We start from the raw sequence: 20,886 nt of genomic DNA on the forward strand, positions 1-20,886 counted from the left end.
CGGTGGGGCTTTTATGTGGCCTAGGTTGCTCTTGCCAAGCAACCTTTAGTGACCAATTATTAATTTAACTGCCACCTGCCACGGTGGGCAGTTTGCTCACAATCCAGCGGGCAGGTTGTGATGACGCCGCAAGGTCATGTAACCCAGGTGGCCCACCTGCCTCCTAGGTTTCTTCTCTGGGCATTTTTCATGGTTTTTTCGCTCACGGTCAACGAAGCCCACGCCGTATTTTCTGCAACACGGGCTACTTAACGCTATCACATTAAAAAGCTGTCTGTGCTTATGTCAACGAAAACTTCTTGGTCAGCACTAAGCAGTTTTGCTTGCCCCATGCAGCACACCTCTGAAGGACTGCACAAGAACAGATGTTACTGGTTTTACACATCATTACAAGCATTCTTGTGGCAGCCACATCTGCTGACACTAACGTCACAAGGTGTGTAGCTTTCTGAATTGCTAGGAACAGGCATACCTTCAGCGAAGCTGGTCAGGCTTTGTAGCCCTGTCTAGTTTATGCAACATTCGGTGTGGTCTGTGTGCGAAGTTTGAGGCTAGTCCTATCAAGGCCTGAAGGCTGATGAATATAGCAAGCCAAGTGCAGAGTATCCTACTGGATTCAACACCGATGAGTGGTGGTGGGGCGGGGATCTTTTTCCTTAATTCTTGTTCATGAGTGTGCTCAGGAGTAGAGCCAAACGGTGCCTTCAGCACAGTAGTGAGTAGTCCATTCTGTTAGCTGTACACCTCCACATCTATCCCCACCATACTGCTGGAAAAGCAACAACTCCCTTCCTTCCTACAAACTGACGGTCATGCCCCTCTTTGTCTCGTTAACTTCCCTCCATTTCCTTTCTATTCTTTTCTCTCTCCCGCTGCTTGGTGGACGGTGTGCTCGCTTTGTTATCTTTGTAACTGAATCCAGTGTGTTCTGTGGTAACTTGGAGTTTTACATGGGAAGCTCGAGGTTAGACTGCTATTCGTACTGATCTAATTTCGCTGGGCCAACTTCGCTAGCTGTGCACTTTGCACTTGGTTTACGAACAATGAACCCTGCGAGCTATGCGTTGGTACTCCGCAATGTAAGCGCATGCTTTATCATGTGTAATATTCAATATTCGCCTATAGTTTTTCATTTGCAGGGGTGAGATAGCCGTGCCAGTTGTGCTAATTTGTTACAAACAAGATTTTCTGCGCCTTGCTACGCGCACTTGGTTTGCGAATAATGAACCCTGCGAGCTATGCGTTGGTACTCCGCAATGTAAGTGCATGCTTTATCATGTGTAGTATTCGCCTTTAGTTTTTCATTTGCACGGTTGAGATAGCCGTGCCAGTTGTGCTAATTTGTTACAAACAAGATTTTCTGTGCCTTGCTACGCCAAAAGCATAAAACTGGCTGAACTTGTACCAGGCTGCACCTAAGGCCAGGCATGCCCAACACGATTTCTGCTCGTGTAGTACGTTATGGGAACGGCTGGCTGATTCTGTCAGGGGTGTGCAAATTTTCCATACTTCTAATAGTTTGCGAATAGTGTTTGCTATTTGACTAGATTTTTTATAACGTTATTTATTGCCTCAGGACATAAAGGAAGTTAAACTATTCGAATATTCAGGGGTTATATGACACCACTGAATATTGGGAAATTATGAAATCTCCTGCTCATCTGATCTCCAACCATCCTGGTGTTTCCCAACGGGGCTCTTTAGTTGCAGCACCTAGCCAGTGTTTTTCCTATACATCCCTTTGTTTTTCTGAGGGCACCCCCTTAACTCACAATTTTTTTTTGCGCACAATGGGAAATTTTTGTTACCTATGTCATGACCGAGGCGAGAAAACCATTGGGTCAAATTGGGAAATTCCCAGTTGTGTTTTAGGAGTAAATTGGAAGGTCCAATTCAAATCATTCCAATTTTACCTCAGTTGGTTGCAAAATGCAACTGAAAGCAATTGGAGCATATAATAACTGTTGAATAACTGTTGGCTCCCAACAGCTAGAAGTTGCCTTAGGCATGCATGCATGGCACATAAGACATAAAAACACTAAAAGCTTGAAGAGGTGGCACAAAACCAGAGTGTTCAATCTGTGTCCACTGAAGTAACTTTTCTTCATCTTTAATACATCGTTCATTGGACCCTACTTCTGAAGCCAGTGGCGCCGTTCCAGTGAGTGGAGTTATTGTCTATTTAATCATGACCGCAGAGATGGTGGAAATGATGAAAACAATTCAGCAGATCAAGCTGCTAATGTCTTTTTTCCATGAAACTCATTATTTTGCTGTTCTGTGCTTGTACAGAGCAATATGCAGATCTCAGTCATGAAAATCATTGGCTTCCATTTGGGCTTTCCAATAGGAGCCAATTGGAAGGTAATCCAACTGGGAGGTCCAGTTGTGGCCAATTAGAAGCTCCAACTGGAATGTCCACTTGTGTGCTCCAATTGGACCTCCCAGTTGGATGATCCAATCGAAACCAATTGGGCTACCCAATTGTATTAGTCCAAATGTGACCCGCCGCGGTGGCTCAGAGGTTAGGGCACTCGGCTACTGAGCCAGAGTTCCCAGGTTCGAACCCGGCCGCGGAGGCCGGGTTCGAACCGCCACGATGAAGGCTCGAAATGCTAGCGTGATGTAGGCGCGCGGCACGCACACTAGCTGCGTGCTCTGACGTCACTCCGCGCACGCGCACAACTGACGAGGCAGGCGGCGTCTGCTCCGTCGTCGGCGCAGCAGCGAGGCGCGCACACCAGCTGCGGGCTATGATGTCACTCCGCGCATGCGCACAGCTGGCGGAGCGGTGGTGCCACGGCTCAGCGCGCAGCCACGCTGACCTCACGAAGCGGCTGGCGTAATGTAGCTCTCGCTACAAAAACCGATTTGTTGACGGCTACCGAGAGCGCCGCTACGTGCTCGCGGGTCAGGTGCGGCACCAAGTGGCATGTCATAAGGCCAGTCGACGAGTAGCGTTGAATGCGAACGAGCGCCAGTGCTGTCATTTTCGATCCATAAACGACATAGGCGGCGCGCACGGGAACTGGTCTTGGGAGGATAGCGGAACGGGCAAAGCTGCGGCCAGCGGCGACCACTAATTTACAGCTGTTAGAATCTAGAATCCGTATATTTTAAGCACCAAAAGGAAAGAAAGCAGGAGACAAAACAAAAGCTTCGGAGCCAGCCCGCTCAAATGATAACGGCCCGCGTGCTGCATCTCGCGGCGTAGTTACATTTTCGTGCCTTGTGTCTGCGACAGCATATTGGGCCGCTTCGCGGAGCCAGGTGCTCAATTTTCCTCCGCGCACTTCCGGTGGCTGTTCGTTTTTCTCTGGCTGGGCGGTTTTGGGGGGAGGGGGGCAGCCAGACTCGCCAGGATGATTTTATGGTGGGTGCGCTAGCAGACTATAGAGACGTACAGTCGTGGACAAAAGCCTCTGAACCAAGTGTTCCTCAAACGAAGCCTCATGTTTGTAAACAAAGGTGGCGCTGCGGTCGGCAGCGACGCGGGGTGTAGGCAAAACGCAGCGCGCCTACACTGCGCCAAGCGACGCTGCCTTCGAAACCAACTGGTGTATGCGAATATTTCAAAGCGTGAGCGTCGCTTGTGGTCAGAAACAGTTTTGTTGATGCTCGGAGAGCTGCACTTTTGCAGCCTGTTTGCCAGACGGAATTAGTAGGCGGAGCGCTGCATCGGGCGCTTCTCCGCGCCTAGTTGGCGACAAGTAACAGCGCAGCGCTACGGCGGGTGAAAGCGCGGGGTATGGGGAGGACCTTATAGTCCACAGATCTCAACTTATGGGCCGATAAAGCATATCCGATTGCTAGTGCAATATAGGACGACGTGATACACGACGCGAATCAGCTTTCTCGCACGACGAACCTTGTATTGTGCTTCCTATTTTCACCGAGCCGCTTCACTCCGGAGACCTTGGAAATGAATGAGCACTATATATAGCTGCATTGAATAAGGCAAATGCGATCCGAGAGCTCCACGAGCGCATGCATAGACGTTTTCCTCGAGCTCCAAACGAAATTTACGCTCACTCTGCTATGCTATAAAATGTTGCTTCTTATTCTAGAATTTATTCATGTGTGTGCATTCTGCTTAATCGGAGTGGCTTTTGGCGTGGAATTTGCTGTGTTCGCCAGGTTCTGACCGACCTACAACGTGAAAATTCAAATAATTTGGAAAATAATACTGCGCGACTTTGTCGAGGTCATAGCGTCGTTGGACCGGCGTTGAAGCGACACACTTGTTGAAATTCGCGAAAATGAAAACAGAGAAAAAACCGCCGTGAAAACAGAGAAAAACCCGATCGAGTCCGGTGCTTCTTCAAGCGCGGCACGGTGTGAATGCTGAAGGCGACTGACGGCAGCTTTTTGTCTTTTCTTTTTTTTTTGCGCGAAGTGATGCTCGGGACGTTGTCCGGGTAATAAATATTTGAAAATGGCCCCCTGCGTTCAACTTACTATCCCAAGCACACGGAATATCGCGCCTGAACTTAGGCTGAAAGCACGACAGAATGAGAACGAGTTGCAGGCGTTACTTGATTTTTGCACAGTTCACCACGCGACCGAACACCAACGATGGGAAGTCAGAGACACGAACCAACTTATTAGATTTGAATGCAGAAACGAAATATAATAACCGAAGGCGCGAAACGAGCTCAGCGGTAATAATTAGCCGTGAAGCCGAACTTGTCTTGCTCCTCGGCCCCTGCCCGTAGCTTTCGCGCCTACCTGAGTGCCATAAACTTGCGGCAACCTATGCCACTTCCTTTCTTCCCCATTGCGGCTCAACCAAATGCACCACAATTTTTCGGCACACCGTGAATTGTGCCCTGAAACCCGCAAGCGTGGCGCACCCAATGCGGAAGGTCCCGCTTTTTGCCTACACAACGAAAGTCACTGCTGACGCCAGCGCCGCCGCATCTCCCATACAAAAAAGTCCTATGGGCGTCTATGGCCTTTTATGAACGTCTATAAGCACCCATAGAGGTGCTTACTGCCAGCTATTGAAAAATCTATGCCACTAAAGCTATAGCTTTGGAACCATACAACTGTCTTAAGCTTTCTATAGAAAAATATATGAGCCTGTATAGACAGCTATAAACAGAAATAGGAAAGGTCTATAGCTATTTGGGCCAAAATTCTATAGCCGGCCATAGGACATTTTTGTATGGGCTCTTTGACGTCACGGCCTGACGCTTGTCTATATAGCTCTTCCATATATGCGGCAGCTGGAGACCACACTTGTCGAGATGAAAGAAGAAAATTTTTACTTTTACCCCTACAAGTGTGGTCTCCAGTCACCGGCTAATAGTAGAGCTATCTGCTTCCTTTGAGGAGCACGTGGTCCAGAGACTTTTGTCCCCGACTGTACGTACATGGAAGTGGTAATTCGCGTGCGGCCATTTTTATATGGACTAGAAGGACCGCGTTTCCTCATGCGTTTCCGCGTTTCCTCTGGGATTTGTAGACCGCGTTTTAAGTTTTAGGGGTCCAGTGTGAGAATGCATGAGGATTAAATTCGCTGGCGTTTGGATTAAATGCTTTGGCGCCTGGATTAATTTCTGTGGCACCTGGATTGAATTGAATGACACTCAGATTAAATATTCTGGCGTGTGGATTAAATTGAGCGGGAAATACTGTACAAAGGCACAGCAAAGCGAAACGAATGTGCACTTCATTTAAATGCAAATTTTAAAGGAGTCGGTCTGCCCCGGTCAGTTGGACCTGTTTTCAGCGATGGGCCTTTCTCGTATGATATCATTCGATCGCTCGCCCCGGGAAAAGCGTGCCCCACTCTTCTAACGAGCAAACACTTGAAATATGTGCACACTAGGCAGGAGCACGTGGAAAACTGAGAGATCATTTTTTCGTCGGTCCACTGTGTCAGACTGATCGCTCTGTACCCCAGCGACAAATTACTCTCGCAAATCATTTGAATAATTGGCTTTTCGCACTAATTGAAATTATCAAGCTGAACCGGGCAGGACAAGCGTCCGATGCGTCTAAGTAATCTCTCGACGTTCCTCCGCGATGACCGATTGGCGCACGTGAAAACTTGTAGTTCGGCAACAGATACATAGTTATCGACAAAAAATATCGGCAATTAATTTAGCTTTAGAGCATTAAATGCATTTTTTTCCTGCTTTTTATCATCACTGGTTTCTCACAAGCCTGCAGCTGTGTCAGTCAATCGCAAAATTTACAAAACTGCATGGCTTGCTCTTGGAGCCACGCTCCCGTTCCGTTTACTTTCCTGTCACATCTCGCCCTCTCCTAGCCTCAAGGAAGATGAAAGGAAACTTTAGTTGGTGATTCATGACTAGCGTTAGCTCAGCCTTTGGTCTCCCTCACAAACACAGAGTACGATGTAGTGCACCAGGTGTCATTCTTTCCTTTTCTGTTAAATTTTTCCCAGTATAAGCCGCAATTCTTTCGAATAAATTGCAGGTGAAAGTCTGTGCTGTGTGTCAAAGTGTCTCCGTGTATCGGTTGTTTCAGTGTTGCGCTGTGGTGCCTCAGTTGGCTACGTCCACCAGAGTCCAGATTGAACTCGTGGAATTCAATGCATGGGAAGAGAAAAGGATGGGCGCTGCCTGGCTGTATTTGTTTTTGTTTAGTTTCGTAGCTGCTTGATAGTTAACAGAAAATGAAAGGTTCTCACCGCCTATGGTGACGAAGCATTCTGTCACCCGTTCCCCGGCTTCATTTGTGGCCTTGCAGACGTACCGCCCTCGCGTTGTTTCGTTGACCTCGACGATGTGGAGGAGGCTTTTGTCATGCAGGGTTTCCACCTTGTACACAGTGCTCTCTGAAATGGCAAAAGGAAGCAAATTGCGCCCTCCGAACTAGACTGGCCGTCCAACTGGCGCCACAGGTGTCTGGACTCGTCTTTGTACCGACCATGGCGGTGCAACGTCAAATGCACGGCGCCACGACAAAATCCCAAATAAATTGACAGTGCATAGTGAGATGATACATTGAAGGAAAATCCATTTGGGTGAAATTTGGGCGATTTCTGTTCACCTTGTGGCCAATAGAAAAAGAAAACGTTTTTTTTTCGTTCTCCCATTTTTTTTTTTCCGGACGCTTGCATCTCTACCGAGAACCCCCCGCGGTCAGCTCAGGCTGGCCATGGGAGACGTGTACTGCCGGAAAAGCTGCTCAGTGTCGATTGCATATTCTTCTGTCACAGCGCTACGTCTGTGCGGGGCTCTCTTCGAGATGCACAGCGTCTCCGATGGCGTAGTATGTCGTGACTCGAAACTTTAGCTAGAAATTTAATCGCTCCGTAGCAGAGCGCTAAGTTTTAACGCTTTTTTTTTTCGACATGATACCGAACCTATATGCCGGGTGAAGACCACTTTCATTCATAATTGCAGTTAGACCTGACAGGCCCAAAAAGATGCCTGCGCGCTAGTCGAGTTTTGAGTTGCATCCCGAGTGACGTCTCGGTAGTGGCGTGCAGCGCACACTGTCGTTCCAATTATATGACGATAGGCTGTTTTAATAGGTAGCCGAGTTGAAGGAGAGAAAATTTGGAATGGAGAATTGCGACCAATTTCGTTTTCTTTTCTACTCACACACGAATTCTGCCGGTGTCCCCGGCACATTTTGACGAAACGTATTTTGCACGGCCAGACGAAAACAAAAATAATAAAACAGGGCGGACGTGTGGACGCTCTGCGGACGGGTGATTGGGCTCAGAAAAAACTAGAAGATGTTGCATGCCATTCGCCCCGAGAGAAGCACGGATACTTACCTGTGTCGTCCGGCGGTATGAACCTGTCCTCGTGATACCACCGTACTTCTGGTGGTGGGCGTCCTCTGGCTATGCATTCCAAAGTGATCGGCATGCCGAGCGGGGCTCGCACTTCGCTTAGCAAAGGCTGCTCAAACCTGGGCTTCATCGGCACAAACTCTGAAAAGCAAGGTTGTGAACGGTTGTAGTCAGTGAATTTCAAGAGCTTCCTGTGTTCTTCCCTGTCTCTGTCTTTCAGTGTGTGCGCAACTTGTCTCTAAGAATAGGGTGGCTTACCGAGGTCGAGCTTGTTAACCTTTTTCGGAGTCTTCCGCATCGGCAGCATAGACTTCATATCTGCAATGCGGTTGAGGGTTGTGTAATAAACAGCGAGATATGCCTTCGTTATGTATACTTACCTATTTGGATTAGTTCAGCCTCGGTGACTTCGGTTCCGTATTTGTTCTTCGCCTCACATATGAAGTCGCCGAAGTCCTCTGGTGTCGTCCTGGCCACGGGAGTGGATGGAATTATGTTAAAGGCCCCTCTCTCTATTTGTCTATTGTGTCTGTGAACTGCATCTAACGGGCACATCTGATGAAGGCCGCAGCCTGGAGCCTTGCTTTTCTAGGTGAATTAAACGTTGTTTCGCGCAGGTCTGACTGCGAGGGCAGTGCGCTGAAGCCGGGACTCGAGCTGCTGGCTCGTTGCGAAAATGCCTCAGATCCTCTCTGCTTGCAGAAAGCTTGGGTCACACACTACTTGAACGATTGTTATCAACATTTCGCGGTAGCACGGTGTCAATTATGGCTGAGGCTGTCGGCCGTCTTTACAGAGTGTTTACGTAAAAAGAAAAAAGAAGGGAGGAAGGCTATGAAAATACGTCGTATTTTCAGGGCCCGGGATTGAACCGTTTTCGGTACCCAGCACATTTATTCTTCCCTGGCGTGCTCATTTCAGCGGCCCGATACCGGGCGTTACCGTGATAAGGCCCCGATAGATAACATTCCGCCAATTTTTATTTGTTGCCTCTGCATCTGCGTGCAGGGCGGTACTGTGGAGGGGCTTCTTCAGTAGTGGCATATCGCGCATCAAAGTTCGGTACGTTAGGGGTGATAGCGTTGAGGAAACATTGATAACAAAGAAGCTCAGCGCAGGGGTGGGAACCGAGAAGCGCACGAACAGTACAGCTGGAACACATATCATCCAGCTGCGCTTTACGGAATTAGGAGATCGAGTGATAAAATTTGCGTGAACAATTTTAGTTACACAGAGTCGCTTTGTGAATCTGCGAAACTCTCGTTATCAGTGCCCTGTTCTATTTCCGCGCTGTTCGTTTCGTGTCAGGAGGCTGCCGTCTAGCTCAGTTCATCATTATCTAGCCCCGCTAGGGCGATAATTTCAGCGCGTGCGGAGAAGCAGTGCTGTCTGCGAGACCAGAACTCGCCCGGGTCATCGTTGTGTGCACCACCTTTCGTCTCGAGATGAACGAAATTGCATCTGCTTTTCGCAGTCGTGGCATTGGAAACGAGAGCACTCACCTGTGTATAGTTATAGAGCAATTGCCTTCAGTGTCGTAGTACAAGCTGTACTCGGGAGAGTACTTCACCGGCTGGCCCTGTTTGTACCACGTGATCTTAGGCTTCGGCACTCCGACCGTTCTGCAGTCAAGCCTGCAAGTAAAGCGACATTACGTGTTTTACCGCGCGCCGCGGAATCTGCATAAAGGCTGTTTCACTGTGCGAATGTAAGGCTACGCAGTGGCCGAACAGCACTGTGTGCAGATAGGGAAAGGGTGCCTTTTGCAAGCTATTCACGATGACAGCATTTGGGCGTGCGTGCAGCGTGGCGACGACGCTCGTCTCTCAGGAAGTCTGTATACGCCGCACAAGAAGACACGTACAGCGAAGGTGCCTATAGTCTGCACACCTGATTTTCTGAAACAAATTCGTACCAACTGTCTTGCCCATTTAGGGTGAAACCTCGGTACCACTGCGCCACCACTGAGGGTTTCCTCGGAGTGCAGCCCTCATTTTACAGCGTTATTACGTGGGCAAAATATTGCCACACATCGCGGCTAAACGTTTGGTCTCGCACGTGGCATGCGATGCCAACTCATACTTTATTTCTACAGTGTACAAGTGCTCACAGAATAATTCGTATCGCCGGGCAGGCGGCCACTCGTCGGCGAAGCGCGCCGGCGTAAGAATACGAAGACAGACTGCGCTTGCGCGGACTCCCTAACTAGCGAACCCTCTTCCTTAGCGAACCTAGATCAGCGCTGTCTTGCTCCAAAAAGGCTAGCGCTAGGGGCTTCTTAGCTTAGCTTTGAGAAGGGGGCTGGGCGAGCGCTGTCTGTGACGCGCTGCGTGTTCACGCGCGGCTTGCGTTGCGTTGACGCCGGTTTCTGCATCCATTTGGCGAGACAGTCCCGCTCCCTGTCATTGGCGCTATGGATAGCATGGAAATGCTGCTCATATTTTAAAACACGTAGGTTGGCTCTGGGAAATCTCAATTTTTTAGCAATTTCTTGCTCAGTTTAATTTTCTATCGTGAATGAAAGCGCCATTTTAGAAAAATAGCGAGGGTTCGTAGGTTGGTGTAAAAGAATAGTAATAAAATGTTTTTCTTTCAATAAATTAAGCGTCGTGTTTCTGAGCACATATTTCATGCATTAAACCTTTATGCATCCTGCTCTTATTAGTCGTCTATTCAAGGTCAATCACTGAGGTCGTACGAGTTGAGTGCAAAAAAGTTCACACGTCGGGCAAGGCAACGCAGAGTTACCTTTCTGTTCTTTTTTTTTTAAATAAACACAGCGTGATTCCTGCTGTGTATCTAGACTGTCCTCTCCATACTCTTTTTGTTGTATTTAACTCGTAGGGCCTACTCTTCATTAAAATCGTATAGTTATGCCAACAAATGCAAACACGCGATAAAATCCAAGAATCCTCGCCTCAAGGGGAGAAGCGAAGCTACCGATACCACAAGGGCGCAGTGTATAGAAATACCTGCAAACCTCAGTGATATTCTTGAGCCTTGAATAAACATTAATACAGTGCTGGATGCATGAAAAAAGCCTCCTATGGATGAGGTAGGCACTGAGAAATCCGCCACCTTAATTTATTTCTAGAACAGTTTTATTGCCGTTAGCCCCTTCACTCCCGCTAAGTGGTCGGTCAAGTCTTGGTCAAAATGTTCCTTTAATTCACGATATAAAGTGAAACCGAAGAAGTAATTGCACAAGAAATAACTTCGCACACCCGCTATCGAATCTCCAAAAGGGGCCAGCAGTGCTGTGGTAGCCAATCCGCGGAGCTCGTGCACAATCATGGAAACCTCGGCTGCATCACAGAATGGATTCATAAACCGTCGGCAAACCGCAGTAAGCAGTCCACATACGATTAGAGATTACGGTGGGCAGTGCGCAAAAACAGCGTGTCACAGACACTGCAGTGTTCAGTCCACCTGTCCCTGCGCCAGCGTTCTGGAGCCGCAGAGCTAATCTAGGTTCACTAGGGAACGAGACGCGCTCCTTAGGGAGCCAGCGCATGCGCAAGCCGCGGCTTCCGCCGGCGCCCGGCCGCCTTCGCGGCGTTCTGAATTATTTTGTGAGCACCTGTACGTGCCTGCTCGCGTTTATATTTTTCGCAGCTTTAGGCTTGTGCACGAAGGGTTGACATAAACGTGAAGATAAAATTTTCCTGTGCCTTTTTTTCCTGCCCGCTGCCCAAGTGCCGGGAAATATAGCAAATCAGACTTTTTTTTTTAACGCAAGGTAATGAGTGAAAGGCGATGTGGAAATTGGCAGTCAAGCTTATTAGAGCGTAAATATTTTCGCATGATTAAATATTCTGATATTCTCCCAATCCAGAAACCATTTAACGTTGAGTCGTGCGCACTGTATTGTATGCGTAGGCTGTGGAAATTCTGGGTAAGCAGTAATCAGCTTTACCAAGTTGAATGCGACCTGAACATGCTTACGTTGCAGGGTATCCCACGAGCACCTCGACGTCTTCGAGTGGGGCAACGAACTTGGGAGGCATCCCAGGCTCAGACGTTCTTCGGTGCCCCGGCTTCCACTTGACGAATTCCTCGGGCGGCATCCTTTCAGGGGCTTCAGGAGTTCTCCGCCCGATGGGTGGTTTTCCGGCATCTGCAGTAAAAGCCAACACGTTACGACAGACACGCAGACCGACTACATGTTTATCTTCTTCTGAGAGCGCAGTTAAGCAGCCCGGTATTTCTGAGATAACTGTGCCCACACACTCGTGTCAATGCGACTTGAAAGCTCCGTGATGCTAGAAGTGCCAAGAAAGTCTCTGTATAGTATAGGTTATGCCCCAAACGGCTCTGGTCATGAGAGCAGGGATCTGCCGTGGCGAATACCTGTCAGCACTGGTCTCGAGTAAAGTGCGAATTCACTCTTGGAAGCTAGAGCAATTTGGCATGGGAACGCCACACTGACGTCTTCAGTCAGCCTCAAACTTTAGAGGCATTTTTTTTTTGGCCTCGGAACTGACGTGTCGCTGCAAACTTTTGTTGCTTCGAGGTGTTTTCTTTTTGTGAGCAGCTATTTCTCCCACTAACTGAAGATATATATATATATATATATATATATATATATATATATATATATATATATATATATATATATATATATATATTCACTAACCAGCAGTTTTCTCAGCAGAGCTGCAGAGAGTCGGAGCTTAGTTCCGCTTACGTAGCTTCATTACTTCGAACTCATACGCCGACAAGCTTCGTCGCGGATAGCATGAACAGGGCAGCCAGTTGCGGATCACGCTTCTGGTAAATCTCCCTGCCCCTCCTTCCTCTCGTTGACCCCCTCCCGGTACGGCACTGAACCATTTAGAATGCAAATTTGCGTCGTGGTAATTGTCGGTACTGGGGCGTGCTTCTCACTGCCTGCGCTACTTGACCGTTCACACTACTAGGCACGACGTGCTTTGCCCTTGCACCGTGACATACGGTAACAACGCAATTCAACGCCCACCTCTTGGCGCCAGCCTGTCCACTTCGGTGGGAGGCCTTTCGGCTTGGTACGGCTCCTGTGGTTCGGGATGCCAGGGCGACTCCGGTTGCGGCGGCTCCCGTCGCTGAATGGCCTCAGGAACCGGAGGCCTTTCGACGTGCTCTCCAGGCCTGAGCGGCCTCGGCGGTTCAGCCCTCGGAGGTCTTACAGGTCTCGTTCTCTCGGTGCTGGGAGGCCTCTCTCGGTCAGTTTTCTCTCGGTCTGGCCTGGGCGGTCTCTCCGCGCTAGGAAACCGCTCCGGCGGCCTTGGTGGCCTCTCGGCACTTGGTGGCCTCTCGGCACTAGGAGGCCTCTCGACGCTGGGGAACCTCTCCGGCTCAGGCTGCTCTTCGTCCGTTGGTACCGCCTTTGGTGAAGCGGATCGGAACATACTGAACGGCCACGTCGGCTTGAGGACAGTGGTGAGGAATTCGATGGCGCTCTCCTTTGCCGTTTTCTCTGGCTTTTCCGGAGGTGGAGACTCTGAAAGGAAACACAAGGAACCAGGTTGCATTAGAAGCCGTTGGATTACGTATTCTGAGAATTCAAAAGGAGGTTCGCAGATGTTCACCTTTCGGCCTTGACAGCTTGCGTATCTGCGGCACAATTGTTTCCTTGAAGCTCAACTCGGACTCCGATTCAAAGCTCTGGTATTCGTCATCTGAAGGCTTTCTTCGCGGTTGCTTGGACTGGAGAAACGCAGGTATCTTGTGCGGCTTTTCCTCCGCTGGCTTTTCCTCTTCTGGCTTGAGTTCTTCTGGTTCTTTTTGAAAAGAGCCAAAACATAGGTCACCAGGTTGCTAACAAGGCAGGAGAAACATTGAAGGGAGTGGGATGGAAATTTTTCGTAGTGTGTTTTTGCTCTAGAATGGCGCCTACGAGATCAGTAAACATGTGTCGCCAGCGCTCAACTTATAGTTTTTAATTAATCTTTTTTCGCTTGTAATTTCAGTTTCGATTTGAGTTGCTAGGCGATGGTTGCGACGACGTCACAAGCGAGAATAAGATCACGTGACGCATACAAAAGCTGCAATATAGTCGCCGCTTTTTCGTTTTAATTCATTCCAACTCTTACGCTAAACTGTTCCAGAAGCGGGAATGCCAGAAAATGAACAAAGAGCCAGAACTCATATTGCAGTTTTTGTATGCCTCACGTGACCTAGTGCTCACGTGATGTCGCAACCGAACCCAAAGTGCGCCGAAGAATAACTTTAACTATAAGTTGGGTACTGAGCGTACGTGACCTTCACCTGGTTATCCATGTTTACTAGTGTCTTACGCACCATTCCAAAGAAAAAATATGGTAACAAAATTTTGGTGTCTCGGCCCCTGGAAGCGCTAACTGCCCGAAATACGAGATGTGGTGAGCTACAAGTAGACTTCAAGTAACAAACTTTTTATTAGGTGGCAAAAAATGGCATATTAGCGCATCATAGTACACGATTGAAGGTTATGGCAGTAATGTACACAGGATGAGTTTTATGAAATGCCATCTTAAGCTTATGATTGTCTTATATGTCTAATATAGCTAAGAAAGCCTCGCTGAACATTTTATGCCAGAAGGCCGTCTTTGTACATGTCAACTTAATAGAAGGAGCAGCGCTGGCTGAGTGGTTCCTATGAGCCCTGCCCGGCGAACTATTTCTTTACGACGCTTTATGTAGCTTCCATTTACCACCTTATTGACTCGCGCCTTGCTCAGAAAGGGGTTTATTTTCACGTGGTCCGGGTAACCTTCGGAATAAGTATTGAAGTAATTAATAAACTACTGACATTTTACGACTGCGCTGTGCCACCGATACGTACACAAAGCTATACAGCGAGCGCGAAGTGGCTCACTATCATTAAAAAAGGACAGACAGCTTCTCCAGACGAGCGGATTTAGCTGACTCAAGCCCATTGACTCAGACAAATGCCAGGAAACTTCCTTCACTGCACTAAACGCTCTTATCGCTACCACGAAGAGTAAGCACGGAGATACGACACTGTGCCGTGCTGTCATACCTCCGGCGTGCAGTATGCACTCCGTGGTTTTCTCGCCGGCCTCGTTTACAGCCTTGCAGACGTAGCGTCCTTCTGTCGCCGGCATCATCTCCGTGATGTGCAGCATGCACTTGTCGCTCAGAATGGTGACTTTGTAGACAGGCATGTAGCTTGGCTCGATCAGGATACCGTTGTGGAACCAGTGCACAGTGGGCTTTGGACGTCCTCTCACAGTGCACTCTAGAGTCACGGGGAATCCTAGCGGCTTGTTGTATGCGCTTTGCAAGGGCACTTCGAACCGTGGCCGCATGCTCTTGAAATCTGCAGCGCCAAGAGGAGATTGAGGGAAATTAGCATAGTTTATGTGCTCCACCGAGTGGCGCTGTCGCGGCGTGATATGAATGAACGAGTTTTTATTCTCACCTAGGCTGAGTCGGTGGTCTGCTCTCTGTATTCTTCGCATGGGCCTCATGGAATTCAAGTCTGAAATTAGGTCCAATTCTTCTTAGCAAAATGTTCGAGTCAAAGACAGTTTCCAGTTCTTTCTTTTTCCTTTGCTGTTTTTTTTTCGCGCTGGATTATGCGCTATTGCATTGAAATTTTAGCTCAAAAGGCGTTATATCGCTAGCTTCGTCCCTAGATGGGCAGACTGATATACCGAGTTCTAGAACACTCCGCGCTGCTACTACTGATGCCAAAGCAGTCAAAGAAAAAGTATGAGGTATCTTTTAAAGCTGCAGCAATACAAATAAACAGTCCAATCTCCCGGCCAGATGAAGAATTAGGTCGTTTTTTGTCTTCGTTGTCATTATGCGCACTAGCGTGATAGTATTTCTCGCTTTATCCGATAAAAAGCTTGGTGTTGCGTGCCAGTTATGTAAATTACCATACAAGTCTGGCCTTACATGTGTGCCTTCATGCTGCTGATAGATAGTTGCCGTCAGTTTATGTAAGCATGCACGTTTTTACGGAGAAGGTATTAGATCGGATCTGGCCCGATGCGTTGATAAGAAAAAACTACAACAAAAAAGTCTAGTATAACGTACGGCTTTACTGACCCTGAATCACATGCATGTTCAAGAACTATAAGCTTTCCATTAATTTCAGGGCTACTAGTTGATGACTTCTAACATAGGGAAAGGTTGGGCGCCTCCGCGGTGGCTCAGTGGTTATGCGGCTCGGCTGCTGACCCGAAAGACGCGGGTTCGATCCCGGCCGCGGCGGTCGCATTTCGATGGAGGCGAAATGCTGGAGGGGCGTGTACTGTGCATAGTCAGTGCACATTAAAAAACCCCAGGGGGTTAAAATTATCCGGAGCCCTCCACTACGGCGTCCCTCAGAGCCTGGGTTCCTTTGGGACGTTAAACCCCGTAAATCCATAGGGAAAGGCTGGCTGCTACAATATTTGCTGCACGCACTGTTGTCAGAAGAGGAAACAAGCATTTTACTTGGGGCTGTTTATTACCTTCATTCTGGTATTTCGATTAATTCAAATCAAACAATCAACAGCTGGTGTAGAAAGTACTGCTTACCTAGTTGTATCAGCTCCGCACGGGTGGTGTCTGTACCGTAGCGGTTTTTGGCTTCAACAACGTATTCTGCGAAATCTTCAAGTTCTGTGTGCGCTATTGTAAGGGACGAAATTCCCTGAGGGTCGTAGTAGACCTGGTACTCAAATGAGTGCTTGATGGGTACCCCGTTTCGGTACCAGGTTATCTTTGGCTTCGGCATCCCGACAGCTTTGCAGTCCAACCTAGAAGAGATGTCATAAGACTGAGCGCACCTTGTAATGATTTTGAGCGCCTTGGTCTGACCAGCGCTGCTTGTACTGATCGTTAAGCTTCTCGTTTGCACGAATATCCTTTTATTACTGACTCCTACATAATGTGATTTACGCTAAATGCTCGTCTGACTAGCGTATTTCCTGAATAACTATTTTATCGAAGTTATCAAGTTCGTAAAGGAAAAGGGATGAATGGCTGCTGTCCTTCATGTAACATCCCCGAGGCGGGCATCTTTAAGGGCATAAAACTTCACTGAGCTCATGGTAAGGGAATTCAAGAATGGCAGGAGAAAACTCGCAGTGCACAATGGCTCATGGACAACCAAGGCACAGACTACAGGACGCGCGCTGTGCTACTAAGTGAATTTTACTTCAGATTCACCTGTTTTAAACACATCATTACTCGCTAACACATTAGGAAAAAAAAAAACATCGCGAAATCAAGCAAAAGCGCTCGACAGCTACGCCTGTCCAACTTGGGGAGTGACTTCCTTCCGCTGAAGTAGGTGAAGGCATCCAGTAAACAGATATGAACGGCATGCATACGCTCTCGCTTCCTCATGTGAAAGGCCTCATAATCTCTCTTTCCACTTTGGTGTTCGGCACCTTCAACAAACGTTTCCCAGTCGAGCCAGATGAGCCCAGTCATTCAACGCACTGGTCAACTGGCTGTCCTGATTTGTTGCGAATGGATAAGGTGTGTTCACTCGCTCCTTCATGGGAACGCCGGCCTGTATCGCCGAGCGGGCTTTATGGATACGACTCCAGCAGAGGAAGTGATAAAACGTGCCACAGGCTTCTTTGAATGTTGCCTGTTTGCCTAGAGTTCGAGATCAGGCCGCGGGCCTTTGCTAGCTTGTGCGGCGCGGAGAAACGAGGCCTTACGCTGTTCCTTCTATGGCTACATTTTCGATGTGCGAAAGCTTGTGCGTACGTGGGATTATATGAAGCTTTTTATTTTGTCTTCGATTTTCTTCCGTTTTTCCTTTTTTGTTGTTTAATATTAAAATGATTATCGTTAATTTTTCGCGGCAGGCTTTCGACAGCCTGGATATAAGTGCACTAGGGAAACTGGACGCGAGGAAAAAACTTTGACGACGTCTGGCACAACTGGTAATCTTATTTGTCAGTTTGCAGACTGCTCATAAATAAATGCGCGCAGAATTATTAAGCACTCATAAAGCTGTGGGGCTCATGTCATACATGCAGATAAAACTTACTTTACTTGGACAAGGCTATATCGTCGCCGAGATTTTGCCGAATTCATCCTTGCACTATGCACCCTTCTTCAAGGAATTTGAGTTTTACATAGGTGAGATCACGTTCGCTTACAAGACCCCGAACTATATATAATGCGTGTGGTTAGTTTACTAGTCGGCACTTGCAGATCAATAAGCCAAACGGTTATATTGAAAGAAGAGCTGTGCTGCCAAGGGTGTAAGAGTCTGGAGGGAAATTCTAACTGGAGTTGAGTCGCCATAATGCTGTAATCTAGTTTTTCGTGGTTTGTGTTCCTGACGCGATTACAACACACGCCGATATTAGTACTCCTCTCCATTGTCTAAAGGAAGACAAACTCACGTTGCCGGCTGGCCCAAGGGCACTATGACATCCTCCAGAGGCACAACCACAACAGGGGCTGTACCGGGGTCCGATGTTTTTCTGCGGCCACGTTCCCAGGGCTGCATTGGCTCGTAGCACACGGGGATCATTTCCTTGGGCACACTGGTGGAACCGCGGGACACCTTCTTTTTCCTTCGCTTGTGGTGCGACTTTCTGGGCTTGTGCTTGTCCTGTCGCACGAGATACGCAGGCTTGGATTATCTCAGAATGATTTTCTCTGTGATCCATGCTATCGCTAAACGTTGGGGAAAAAGAATAGCAACGTACGCCTGGCATCCTTGGTGGCCGACCGTCATCTCTCGGCAGGTCTGGTATCCTCTCCATGTCCGATTCGTCCATCTCTGAAACGCTGGGCATTGTGTCCAGTGTGTCGTATGACTCCTCTTGAGTATGATCGTGGGTGTGTGCACCACCAGGGGTGTCGTAAGTTGCCGACGCGACTTCAGAGTCTGGGACGTACTCGTACGCTGCAAGGGCGCAGGTCGATAAGTATACGGGATTGCGTCAGATCTCTCTGCCTGACATTGTTTCAAGCAGCATCACAGTTTAAGGATACCCAGGCTTCAAATGACGCATGCAGCTTTCGTAAAAATGCTGCATTTTTCTCAACGTGCTTACGGTGCTTGATTGTTTCGTACTTCGATTCCATATGACGCAGGCTCAATTTTTTTAAGTGTTACCCGTGCTCTGTCTTCATTATATTTATCACTTTTGGCCCCGTTCACCTAACGCCACTGGCTGAACGTTCCTTTTTATATCCTGGGCGCCTCGTGATCATTTGATATTTCGATCGTTTTGGAACGTGATTTGATCGTTTCCATAGCATTACAACAGTAATTGTCTGCATGCTTATGAGGCCAGGCTTGGCATATCTCGCTCAGGTTCAGAGCGCAAAAAAAGTGCATGCGCATGACATCATGATGAGTGTGCACGACATAGCTGTTTAATAGTTTCAAGCTTACAGGGAATTTCAATTAATATTTTGCATTGCATGTTAATTTTATAATGCTGGTGAAAAGAAAGCCATTGCGCGAAATTTTTGCTTTTTTTCAAATTACTCAGCTGACGCGTTCTGTGTCACAGTTCTTCAGGGCTCTTTATAAATAACTGGCACTTTCTTATTCGCTTTTGGCGCTTCTGTTAAAAGGTTCAGAAAATTTATTTTTTAATTGCATTGCTACGCTGGCATTCGCATCAACTAACTAGAAACGCATCAAATGCATTTTCTGGACGCCGGCCAGACTATCCAAGCCTGTTATGCAAAAGGAGCATGAGTTAAGCTTATGTGAGTCGACGCATTCCTATCCCGCAATCGTAATTTATCCGTCTATACGCGACAGACTTTTGAAGGTACCATGTGCTAATGTCAATGATGCATTTTTAACGCATTCTCGGTTATGTGCCTCAAGTAGTGAGACACGCTTGCAAGTTCCTTACATTCAACATTGATGTGTGTCCGCGTAGTTGCGGTTCCGGCAATGTTCACTGCTTTGCAGACGTATTCTCCCATGTCCTCCGGGAAGGCCTCGGAGATGAACAATTCGCAGTATCCGTCCGTGCGTTGCGTTGTCCACACATCCGAGTTCTCTTTCACTTCTCTGTCATTGTGAAGCCAGGTCACGCGAGGCATTGGCTTCCCTGTGACCTATAAGACAAAGTGGCTGCTTTAAACTTCGTTACGGCCGTGTACACGAAAGTTGGTTGGGATGCTCATGACCACTTACGTATACGGAAAGCTTTGCTTCGCCACCATCCATCACCGTTACTGGCGTGAGCTCGGTCAGGAACCTTGGAGCTTCCATCGCTGCGCCCTCTATGGCTTCTTCTGTAAGCGGCAAACGATGCATTTATTGAAAATGCCATATTACTTCTTTTTTTCCCTCCACAATGCACACTTCACTGACCTTCCACCGTCAGTTTTGCTTTCGAGGTTGCGATGCCAACCGGATTTTCTGCCGTCACAGAGAAAGTTCCCGCGTCATCGGGAAACACCTCTGCGATCTTGAGAGTCGTCCTGTTCCCTTCGTTGTATATTTGGAAATCTCTAGATGACTGGGTTATTAATAAAAGAGAACCAAATGCCAATATGTTAGCTGCACTGTTTTTATCGTCGTATCGCACACAGAGCGCGTTAAAGTTCTAGAAAAAAAACAAGATAATGTCTGCGAATATACGAAAGGGAGAAATATAAAAGCAGAAGCTGTTGACGTTCACTTACCTTGATAACTTTCCCATTCAGGTACCAAGTGAATGAGACAACTTCGGGGAAAGATGTAACCTCTCCAACGAACGTGACTGGCGATCCTTCAACGACTGTTTGTGAGACCAAGTTTCTAGTGAAGACCGGCGGCTTTAGTTGGGTGAGGCTTTCTGGCGGCGAAGTTGGTCTTTCTTCCGTCGGCTCAGCGCCAGGTTGTACTTTACTCAACGGTGATGTTGGAAGCGACTGTTCCTCTGTTAACAGTAAATAAAGACCAAATTCTCAATACTTAGCGCCATCGGCTCAGGAAAAAAAAAGGGGGGGGGGGGGTGCGTTTTGCAGGTTTGTTATCTTGAACCATGTGTATATTGAAAACTTAATACGTTACTATACGTGCTACTGCAGCTCTCATCTGCTGTGGCACAGGAGGGTTGGGGACATCTCCAACATCCTCGGACAAAAATTTTGAAAATTGGAAAATTGTGAGGTAGTTATAGAAATATTGAAAGCAATGCTCCGTTCTT

The 20,886-nt window shown here is 47.8% G+C and overlaps 1 protein-coding gene and 1 long non-coding RNA gene across 2 annotated transcripts in view; one reads left to right on the forward strand and one right to left on the reverse strand.

The window, feature by feature from the left end:
• Positions 1–11,839, forward strand: part of LOC144113062 (uncharacterized) — an 89,997-nt gene extending 78,158 nt beyond the window's left edge. Inside the window, exons 6-7 of the long non-coding RNA XR_013310586.1 lie at positions 337–436; positions 11,730–11,839. This is a non-coding gene — a long non-coding RNA (uncharacterized LOC144113062). The remainder of the gene's footprint in view (positions 1–336; positions 437–11,729) is intronic.
• The window catches only part of sls (sallimus), a 223,794-nt gene that overhangs the window by 93,817 nt on the left and 109,091 nt on the right, over positions 1–20,886 (reverse strand). The window contains exons 117-133 of the mRNA XM_077645939.1: positions 20,381–20,616; positions 20,067–20,214; positions 19,887–19,987; positions 19,600–19,807; positions 18,430–18,629; positions 18,121–18,332; positions 16,289–16,509; positions 15,180–15,239; positions 14,778–15,077; positions 13,345–13,536; positions 12,756–13,256; positions 11,723–11,894; positions 9,280–9,411; positions 8,158–8,246; positions 8,036–8,095; positions 7,760–7,918; positions 6,662–6,808 (exon numbers count right to left, since the gene is read on the reverse strand). Coding sequence (XP_077502065.1) covers positions 6,662–6,808; positions 7,760–7,918; positions 8,036–8,095; positions 8,158–8,246; positions 9,280–9,411; positions 11,723–11,894; positions 12,756–13,256; positions 13,345–13,536; positions 14,778–15,077; positions 15,180–15,239; positions 16,289–16,509; positions 18,121–18,332; positions 18,430–18,629; positions 19,600–19,807; positions 19,887–19,987; positions 20,067–20,214; positions 20,381–20,616 — 3,138 coding nt within the window. The remainder of the gene's footprint in view (positions 1–6,661; positions 6,809–7,759; positions 7,919–8,035; positions 8,096–8,157; positions 8,247–9,279; positions 9,412–11,722; positions 11,895–12,755; positions 13,257–13,344; positions 13,537–14,777; positions 15,078–15,179; positions 15,240–16,288; positions 16,510–18,120; positions 18,333–18,429; positions 18,630–19,599; positions 19,808–19,886; positions 19,988–20,066; positions 20,215–20,380; positions 20,617–20,886) is intronic.

The sequence above is a fragment of the Amblyomma americanum genome, chromosome 1 (assembly GCF_052857255.1).
Source record: "Amblyomma americanum isolate KBUSLIRL-KWMA chromosome 1, ASM5285725v1, whole genome shotgun sequence".
In the NCBI taxonomy this organism is placed as follows: Eukaryota; Metazoa; Arthropoda; class Arachnida; order Ixodida; family Ixodidae; genus Amblyomma; species Amblyomma americanum.